Source organism: Zonotrichia leucophrys, chromosome 24 (genome assembly GCF_028769735.1).
Source record: "Zonotrichia leucophrys gambelii isolate GWCS_2022_RI chromosome 24, RI_Zleu_2.0, whole genome shotgun sequence".
In the NCBI taxonomy this organism is placed as follows: domain Eukaryota; kingdom Metazoa; phylum Chordata; class Aves; order Passeriformes; family Passerellidae; genus Zonotrichia; species Zonotrichia leucophrys.
In genome coordinates, this window is record NC_088193.1 from 4,103,786 (window position 1) to 4,114,813 (window position 11,028).

An 11,028-nucleotide genomic window follows, 5' to 3' on the forward strand; every position below is an offset into this window, starting at 1 on the left:
TTGCCAATTTCACTTGTATGATAACAACAAAAACCCAAAATAATAATAATATAAAAATCAGTATTTTTGATTATCAGTTTCAGTTGTGTGATAACAACAAAAAGTTCATCTTTTCTAGTTGTCTGTTTCATTTGTCTGATAATAACAAAAAATTTCAGCATTTCTGGTTGTCTATTTCATTTGTCTGATAATAAAAAATTTCAACATTTCTGGTTGTCTGTTTCATTTGTCTGATAATACCAAAAAATTTCAGCATTTCTGGTTGTCTATTTCATTTGTCTGATAATAAAAAATTTCAACATTTCTGGTTGTCTGTTTCATTTGTCTGATAAGAACAAATAAATCAGCATTTTTGATTTTATGTTTCATTTGTGTGATAACAACCAAAAAAAAATCAGCATGTTTGATTTTCTGTTACATTTGCCTGATAACAACAACAACAAAAAAAATCAGGATTTCTGATTGTCGATTTCGCTTCCATGATAACAGCAAAAAAATCAAAATAATAATAATATAAAAATCAGTATTTTTGATTATCAGTTTCAGTTGTGTGATAACAACAAAAAATTCATCATTTCTAGTTGTCTGTTTCATTTGTGTGATGTCAATAAAAAAATCAGCATTTTTGTCTGTTTCATTTGTCTGATAATAACAAAAAATTTCAACATTTCTGGTTGTCTGTTTCATTTGCCTGATAACAACAAAAAAAAAAAAATCAGGATTTCTGATTGCCAATTTCACTTCTATGATAACAACAAAAAAAATCAAAACAATAATAATATAAAAATCAGTATTTTTGATTATCAGTTTCAGTTGTGTGATAACAACAAAAAATTCATCTTTTCTAGTTGTCTGTTTCATTTCTGTGATATCAACAAAAAAAATCAGCATTTTTGTCTGTTTCATTTGTCTGATAATAACAAAAAATTTCAGCATTTCTGGTTGTCTGTTTCATTTGTCTGATAAGAACAAATAAATCAGCATTTTTGATTTTATGTTTCATTTGTGTGATAACAACAAAAAAAAATCAGCATTTAGCAGCAATTGCAGAATTTCTGCAGAAAAATTCAAATTTAGAATGGTTGGTTGCACCAGGTGCATTTTAATTGGGCATTTTAATTCTTTGCATATAATAGGGGGGCAAAAAATTAACAGGACAAACACGCTCTGTTCAAAGAATATAAAATTTACTTATATAGAAGTAAATATATATTTATATATATATAATATTTATATATAAATATATATATAATATATAATATTTATATATATAAAAATATTATATAATATATATATAATATAATATATATTTATTTATTTATATATATATTTATTTATATAGAAGGGACAATTTTGCAAATTTTGCACCGTGCTATCCATGGTGCAAAAAATACACTGATAAATCAAATGATAAATTATCAGAATTTACAAAGGCAAAAAATTAACAAAACCTCCCAAAAATGAATGAAATCTCACAGAAATGAATGATACCTCCCAAAAATTACTGAAACCTCCCAAAACTTACCGAAACCTCCCCAAAAATTAATTAAATCTCCCAAAAATGAATGAAATCTCTCAAAAATTAATTATACTTCCCAAAAATTACCGAAACCTCCCAAAAATTACCGAAACCTCCAAAATGGAATGAAATCTCCCAAAATGGAATGATACCTCCCAAAATGGAATGAAATCTCCCAAAATGGAATGATACCTCCCACAAATGAATGATACCTCCCAAAACTTACCGAAACCTCCCCAAAAATTAATTAAATCTCCCAAAAATGAATGATATCTCTCAAAAATTAATTATACTTCCCAAAAATTACCGAAACCTCCCAAAAATTACCGAAACCTCCCAAAAATGAATGAAATCTCCCAAAATGGAATGATACCTCCCAAAACTTACCGAAACCTCCCAAAACTTACCAAAACCTCCCCAAAAATTAATTAAATCTCCCAAAAATGAATGAAATCTCTCAAAAATTAATTATACTTCCCAAAAATTACCGAAACCTCCAAAATGGAATGAAATCTCCCAAAATGGAATGAAATCTCCCAAAATGGAATGATACCTCCCACAAATGAATGATACCTCCCAAAATGGAATGATACCTCCCAAAACTTACCGAAACCTCCCCAAAAATGAATGAAATCTCCCAAAAATGAATGAAATCTCTCAAAAATTAATTATACTTCCCAAAAATTACCGAAACCTCCCAAAAATTACCGAAACCTCCAAAATGGAATGAAATCTCCCAAAATGGAATGATACCTCCCAAAAAGGAATGATACCTCCCAAAAATGAATGATACCTCCCAAAACTTACCGAAACCTCCCAAAACTTACCGAAACCTCCCCAAAAATGAATGAAATCTCCCAAAAATGAATGATACCTCCCAAAAATTAACGAAGCCTCCCTACCTTGGGGGCAGTAGTGGCCTGAGCTGCATCTGCCGCTGGGTGCGGGGGCTCCCCCCAGGCAGAACCAGCCCGGGGGGCACGGGGAGCACTCCCGGGCCGAGGCCAGGCTGCTCCTGTTGCTCCAGGTGCCCGGGGCACACCTGAGCTGTGCCAGGGGCCTGGTGCCAGCTGGGCAGTAGTGCCCAACCGGGCACGGGCTGGGAGGCTTCTGCTGCCCCCCAGTTCCTGTGCAAACAACAAGGGAAATGTAAGAGCAGCTAAGGGTGGCGTGGTGGCATTGCAGAACCCAGTTCTCAGAGTTTTCAGCTGTTTGTGGGCAGCCCTGAGTTAAATTTTCCCCTCATTTTGTGCCTTTTCTCTATTTCAGATAATAAATATAAATATAAATAATATACATAAAATATAAATAATATACATATAAATATAAGTATAAATATATGCATAAGTAAAGTAGAAATAGAAATACCTAAGGCTATAATTATTATTATTATTATTACTATTATTATTATATCATTTTAATAATAAATCTTTAAATAAAGGTTTAATAAATCCCTTGAAATTCTCGGAAGTGTGTCGCATTTGCGGGGTTCCCAGATGATAGAAGGAATGAGGAATGTGACTCCATGTTCTCAAAAGGCTAATTTATTATTTTATGATACTATATTATACTAAAGAATACTGTACTCAACCATAGTAAAGCATACAGAAAGGATACTTAGAGAAGGTTAAAAAGATAATAATGAAAACTTGTGACTCCTTTTAAAGTCCCAATACAGCTTGGCTGTGATTGACCATTGAGTTAAAACAATTGACATGAAACCAATCAAACAATCATCTGTTGGATAAACAATCTCCAACCACATTCCAAAGCAGCAAAACACAGGAGAAGCAAATGAGATAATTATTGTTTTCCTTTTTCTCTGAGGCTTCTCAGCTTCCCAGGAGAGAAATCCTGGGCAAAGGGATTTTTTTCCAGAAAATATGACAAAAGTGAGCATGGTTTTTGTCACAACCACGTACCTCTGGCACAGACAAACCCTGCAGGGCAGGGCTCACACTGGGATTTGTCAAAGAGGTCCAAGTGGTTGCCAACAGTTCCTGGAGGACAGGCATTGCTGGGGGCATGGGGGCTGGCAGAGCCCGTGGGGCACACGTACCTGAAACGCAGCACAGCACCTGGGTGGGCTTTTTGGGGTCCTCCAACGAAAGGAGGAATGATGAATCTCACTCCATGTTCTTAGATGGCTAATTTACTATTATATTATACATTATATTATACTATACTATATTATATTATACTATACTGTATTAAATTATATTATACTATATTATATTATACTATACTATATTATATTATACTATACTGTATTAAATAATATTATACTATATTATACTATACTACACTATATTATACTATACTATATTATACTGTACTATATTATACTATACTGTACTATATTATACTACACTATATTATATTCTACTATACTATACTAAACTATATTATATTATATTATATTATATTATATTATATTATATTATATTATATTATATTATATTATATTATACTATACTGTATTAAATTATATTATACTATATCATACTATATTATACTATACTATACTATATTATACTATATTATATTCTACTATACTATATTAAATTATATTATACTATACTATATTATACTGTACTATATTATACTATACTATATTATATTATATTCTACTATACTATATTATACTGTACTATATTATACTATACTATACTATATTCTACTATACTAAACTATATATTATACATCTCTTTGTGTAAATCCACCAGCAGGGCCTGAAGGAGGTTTTGGAGGCCACCACCAAGGTAAAACAGCTCTGAAGGCTTCCAAAATATTCCTGGTGCAAGGAGACAGCAACACCTCCGTGCTGTGTGAGCTGAGGGAACGGCGAGCAGGAAAAAGCAGCAAAAACTGCTGAAAGCAAAAGCCGTGGAAGTGAAATGCCGGCACAGACATGGAGTGGGCAGGAAACAATCCAGGCTTACCCTGCTGAGCACTCAGAGTCAGGCTGGGCCAGGCCAGGCTGGGTGCAAGCCCTCCCTGCAGGGCAGGCTCTGCAGTCTGCAGCCTCGTCCTGCCCTGGCAGAGGGTTGTGGGTCCCTGGCTGGCAGGGCACGGGGAAAGTGGCTCCAGCAGGGCAGAAATAACCAGCAGGGCACTTCAGACACAAGCCAGCTCCTAAAGAGAGAGAGATTTGAGGTCAGAAAGGGATTATGACCTGCTGAGGTCGAAATATTTCACCTCCACTTCCACCCGCAGCAGGGAAATTTGATGGAGGTTCATCCACGCTGGGAATAAAATTCCTGCAAAGCCAGGAGGTGGTGGTGTTGGATTAGCTGAATTTAGTCCTGGAAGCAGTAAACCCCTGTGCTCTGTGCTGCTCTGATAAGAACAGAGGTGTTAAAGCACACACAGAGCCTTCAGCCTGAGCACAGCCTGTGGTGCAGGTACAGATAACCATCACCATGCCTGGGGTTTCCAGGAAAACCAGGCTGATTCCAGCCTGAATTCAGGGGTTTTGCAGGCTGGAGATAAACTCAGTGCAAGGCTGCTGGGATGACAAGCAGCCTGAGCTGTGATCATCCCTAAAACCCCACGTGTTAAACAAAAGATGCTCGTGTTGCAACCTAAAGCAAGATCAATACATAATAAAACAACGATCCCTGGCTGCTGTTAGCAGTATTTAGAAAGTGCATTTCATTACAAAACCTTCCCAAATAAAGGAAACACAAATTCAGCCCAGGAGTGACTGCTCTTCCCCTGAGCCAGGCCTTCCTAAAGCAAACAGCAATTCCAGGGAAGGGAAAATGAGGATGGAGAACTGCCAGGGTGGACACTGCTCCAAACCTGTTTGTCAAGGCTCAGTCATGCCCTGGTGTGGGTATGTGTGCCTCTGCAAGCTGCAACAGATCCTTACAGCCCCCCAAAAATATCAGGATTCATTAAAATCCAGGTTCCCCCTCCACAGATTGAAGGCACAGGGCCAGGCTGGGATTCCTCAGGGTGCAAAGTGAGTTTTGGGATCATCTCCCCTCTCTGGCTTCCACCCTGTCACCCCTCAGAGAAATCTCATTGTTTCCTCCTCACATTTACACCACACAGGTGGGAGAACCTCAGCAGGATGAAATCTGAATTTCTCCAGACTGTAAAACTCCCCAGCACTGAGCACAGCTGAACCAACACACCTGAGTGGGCTGCAAACCCGTGGAGCTGTGGGACCCACTCAAAACTCAGCTTAAGCTAACAAAAACTTCCTGATGTGGATCTGCACCACCAGCAAACAGGGATTTTACAGAACCTCGTGGGTAAAGGGGCAGCAAATTCCCAATTCTTGCTTGGCTTTCTGGAGATTATGAAGTTCAGAACAGATTGAACAGTGTGGCTGCCTGGACACTTCATATGAGATCAGTGAGGGAGCAGATTTACAGCAGAAAATCCCAGCATGGTTTGGGCTGGAAATGATGAAGTTGAGTCAAGGGAAATATAGGTTGGATATTAGGAAGAAGTTTTTTACAGAAAGGGTGATAAAGTTCTGGAATGGCTGCCCAGGGAGGTGGTGCAGTCGCCATCCCTGGGTGTGTTTAACAAAGCCTGGATGTGGCACTGGGTGCCAGGGTTCGGGTGAGGTGTTGGGGCTGGGTTGGACTCGATGATCTTTAGGGTCTTTTCCAACCTCATCATTCTGTGAATTCTGGTCATTCTGTGATTCTGTGACCCTAAAGCCCAGCCCATCCCACCCCTGCCACGGGCAGGGACATTTCCACCACCCCAGGCTGCTCCAGCTGGGCAATCCAAGCCTGGACACAGCTCCTCTGGCCAGTCCAAGCCTGTTATCTCTGATAATCTCAGCTGTTATCTGTCACAGACATCTTTTATGCAAAATCCTTTCCTTAGGATTTTTCCTCCTGAGAAGCTGGGAGGCCTCAGGAACAAAATGCAAACAATGGTTATCTGCTGCTGTGGAATGCAACAGGTGCATCTGGGATTGGTCTCATGTGGTTGTTTCTAATTAATGGTCAATCACAGCCCAGCTGGCTCAGACTCTCTTAATGTTACTCTTCTGTTACTCTTATATTACACTTAATGTAATATATATCATAAAATAACAAATCAAGCCTTCTGAAACATGGAGTCAGATCCTCGTCTCTTCCCTCATCCAAGAACCCCTGTGAACACGGTCACAGTTATGTCTTCTGCAGGACCAGACTGGACCTGTTGCTGTGCAATAAGTGTAAAATGAAACATTCAAAGTGGAAAACAAGTTTGTCACATTTGACACACAGCAGTGCAGGGGGTGAGCACAGCGAGACCACCAGGGCAATATTTGGAATATCCTGAGCCTTCTCAGAGCTCATCCCTGTATCCTGCGGCATCAGGAATGATCCTGCCTTCCCAAGTGCTCCTTAGGAGAGATGACAACATCATTATTGTGACCGTGTTCACAGGGGATTTTGGAATGGGGAAGAGACGAGGATCTGACTCCATGTTTAGAAGGCTTGATTTATTATTTTATGATATATATTACATTAAAACTATACTAAAAGAATAGAAGAAAGGATTTCATCAGAAGGCTGGCTAAGAATAGAAAAAGAAAGAATGATAAAGGTTTGTGTCTCGGCTCTCTGCCCAAGCCAGCTGACCATGATTGGCCATTAATTAGAAACAACCAACATGGGCCAATCCCAGATGCACCTGTTGCATTCCACAGCAGCAGATAACCATTGTTTACATTTTGTTCCTGAGGCCTCTCAGTTTCTCAGGAGGAAAAATCCTAAAGAAAAGATTTTTCATAAAAGATGTCTGTGACACATTATATAAAGCACAGCACAACAGCTTACATTATTAAACCCAAAGAGTTTTTAAACTCTAATTTACTCTGTAGCTCCTACAATGATTTTGTTTTCAGATGCCACCGGCCCTGTCTGTTGAATTTGGCTGTCCTGATGAGATGTGAGGTTTGCTCCTTGCTGCACCACGGAAATGCACTCCTGCTTTTAATTCCAGGAGTGGGTGGAAGGCAGCAATTTCCTGGACTTGCCTTTTGAGCAAAGAAAAATCATTCAGCAGTCAAGACAGTTTAGCAGCTGAGTCATTTGCTGGAAAAGAAATGCTCAGATAGACAAAGAAATGCCTTGATCTGAGGGAGATAATTATTTTCTTAGCACATGAGGGGAAGAACCCAAGAGATGCAAAGGGAGACCTGAGCTCCAGATTTGTGCTCCTGGCTGGGATTTGTGACCCTGGATAAAACATTCTGGGCTTGGGCCAAGGTTTACGTTGGTGGATTGAGCTCATTCCCTGAATCTCCCTCTATTTTCCTATTTGCACCGTGTTTTTAGGGACAGAAAAGGATTTTTATACCTTTGTGAGAGACACTGAAATGCTCAAACCCGGGCAGAGAGAGCTTCAGCCACGTGTGGTTATGAATCCACATCTCCCTTTCCATGCCTAAGCAAAGATTTGATACCAGAAGAGACCAACAAACCTCTATTATTCTTCCTTTTAAACCTAATTTCACCAGAACTAAACGAAAATCTCATTGCTTTCCCCACGTTTCCCAGTCATTAGGGTGACTCAGTGCTGTGTGTACAAAACAAAGTTCTACTGGCTTAGAAAACCAAAGCCAAACAAAAATATTTAGAAGGAAGCAGCACAGCTGGAAATCTGGGGAAGCCTTGCAGCACTTAGAACATCACAAACATGACAAACTCCTTCATCTGCTTGGCAAGTTTAAATTTAAGGGCAGGGCCTCAGCAGCTTCTGAAGGCAGAAATTCCTGTGCTGTTTTGGATGTTATAATATAAATTTTCCCCTGATCTGTAACCTCATTTCCCCTGGATGCAAGAGTGGGATGGGGACTGTTGTGAGTATTTAAAGACAAATTTAAAAACCTTTCCCAAAGGAAAAGGGGATGCTCAGCTTTCATTGTGTCCCTCCTCTGTTCCCACTCAGGAGAGAGCTTGGAAAGGAGTCTGAGTGAGGAGGCTGTGCTGGAAAAGTTCCCTAAGCGTGTTAAAAAGTGCTTCCTGTGCAAAGCTGCTGTTAAATAAGTTTAAAACCAGAAATTTTCTGAGTTTTTCATCATCCCTGACCTGCTGGGTGAGCTCAGAAGGCCCAAAATTAAAATTTGAGGACACAGACCTGGCAAGCACGAGGAGCTGGCGTTGGGAACTCCCTCCTTGGGCTTGAAGCTCCCAGCTGGGCATGGGGGGACCTCGAGGTCATCAGGGCAGAAGTGACCTGGAGAGAATTAAAAAAAAAAAAAAAAATTCCAAACATTCTGGGCTGCTCTGCCTCCACCTGCTTAAAAATGCTTCTTCCTGAGCTGGCAGAGGAAATTCAAACATCTAGCACAGAATGGTGTTTTGAAATTCAAAACATACAGTGACATTTCTGGCTAAATTAGTTTTATTAGCATGGTTAGAGCTAATTGTTGTCTCTTTCTACTCCAATTCTCCTGCTGTCTCAAAGATCATGGAGATTAAAGATCAGCTGAGGCGTTCCTAATATCCTCCCAAGCACCACATTCCTCTCCCCAGTTCCATACATGATCTTTCACTTAAAATCCTGCTGCCAGTTGTACACCGAGACCAAAAGCTGACATCCCCCTGGAATTAATTGCTCTTCCCAATTAAGGCTTTGCAGAACCTGATCATCAAATGGTTTCCCAAACTCCAAATGGATATTTGAAGAGAAGAGAGAAAAAGAAAGTGGGATTAACTTTGCCACTGCTGAAATCCATTGCTGTGCATTTCTCTCACGCAGGCAACACTAAATACACAGATTATGTGTCATTAAAATCAGTCAAAGCATGGAAAAGAACATGGGAATCTCAGGCTGCTGATGGAATCCCAACTCCTTATCACCTCAGGGCTTTGGGATTGCTCTGGGGGGCTTGGATTTAGGAACACTGAATTCCAGCATAGTCTGTGTTTGTACTGAACCACAGGCACTGGAAATAACAGAATTCCTGTTTCTGTTCCCTCCCCTGTGTTTTATAGCTGAACTATGAGATCCTGATCTCTTTAGCTCTCCCATTCACCCTTCTCCTGGACAGCACTGGAGGAGCACAGAAATTAATTATTTAATGGGAGGGTTCTAATTACATCAGAATTGAGTTACTGAGCTTGGTTTCTCTGCAGGAGGCACCTGGAGCTGCTGATGGAATCAAGCCAGGGCTTGGAGGAGAGGGGAAACCATGGAAGGGCCTTGGATTGAAACTGCTGACCCTTCCAGGAGCTGCCAGCTGCACCCACTGCCCACCAGGCCTTGTCCCCGAGGGTTCAGGTGGGCTGGGAAATGGGATTGAAGGCGAGGGGATGTCAGGGAATGGTTGGGGATGCTGCTGCTGCTCCCTTTAGCCCCAGCTGCCCTTGGCAGGGGTATGGAAGGACAGGACAGGGTTAATGTGGAGGGCTTGGAGGGATAATTCACAGGGAACAAGCACAAAGAATAAGCTCATCTTGGGCTAGCAAATCCTCTCTGGGCTTATGCTCATTGTCTGAGATGTGCCAGGAGTTTAATTCTCTTTTTATAGGGAAACTGTGGCATCAATGCCGGATGACCCCAAGCCAGGGAATAATGAGCAATGACTCCATCATTCAGAAGGCTGAACAATTGCATTATATTTATTATATTTATTCTATACATTATATTCTGTATATATATTATATTCTATATATATATATTATATTCTATTCTATATGTATTCTACTCTATATATATATTCTATTATATTTACACTATACTCTATATTAACTATACTAAAGAAAAACCCATGACCCTTTCCAGTCAGTCACTCTATATATATTCTATTCTATTCTATATATATTCTATTCTATTATATTTACACTATACTCTATATTAACTATACTAAAGAAAAACCCATGACCCTTTCCAGTCAGTCACAACACAGCTTTGACCCAATTGGTCAATCAATCCAAAACAACCATCAGCAAAGTCCAATTAACAAATCACTCTTGGTAAAGAATCTCCATAACACATTCCACATGTGCCAAACAACAGGAGCAGCAAATAGAGATGAGAATTGTTTTCATTCCCTTCTCTGATATTTCTCACTGACTTCCCCAGGAAAAATCCTGGGAGAGAGAGAGCATTATATCTCTCTATCTCTGTTTATAAAATGTGAATATCACACTGTGGCCCATGGCTATTCAGTGCTGGAAGGTTTCTCCCTCCCTCTCACTGAAGAGTCAGGATTTCTAAAGGCAGTGATTTTGTAACAAAACCTTCTCAGCCTATTCCCCTGCTGCCTCATTCTGCATCTCAGTGACACCCTCAACAACACACAGCAATTTCCTAAACACGGCCTGTTTGGGTTTCTTTGAGAAAGCCAAGCAGAAAGGGAAATTAGGTAAGAAAATCAGTGTTCCCCTCTTTGGTTCCTAATGCCTACAGCTCTCACAGCAAATGGCACTTGTGATAGCCAGTGAATCAAGGCCTGGAGTGGAGGGAGCTCTGCCTGTACCTAAATCAATTTAACAGATGATCAGTTAAGAATCAGAGAGTGAGAGTTCTGCTTTCTGTGTGAG

General features: G+C 39.8%; 1 protein-coding gene across 1 annotated transcript in view; it reads right to left on the bottom strand.

The window, feature by feature from the left end:
* LOC135457357 (zonadhesin-like) overlaps positions 1-11,028 on the bottom strand; it is an 80,418-nt gene that overhangs the window by 64,194 nt on the left and 5,196 nt on the right. The window contains exons 6-9 of the mRNA XM_064731876.1: positions 8,618-8,716; positions 4,462-4,654; positions 3,442-3,578; positions 2,422-2,646 (exon numbers count right to left, since the gene is read on the bottom strand). Coding sequence (XP_064587946.1) covers positions 2,422-2,646; positions 3,442-3,578; positions 4,462-4,654; positions 8,618-8,716 — 654 coding nt within the window. The remainder of the gene's footprint in view (positions 1-2,421; positions 2,647-3,441; positions 3,579-4,461; positions 4,655-8,617; positions 8,717-11,028) is intronic.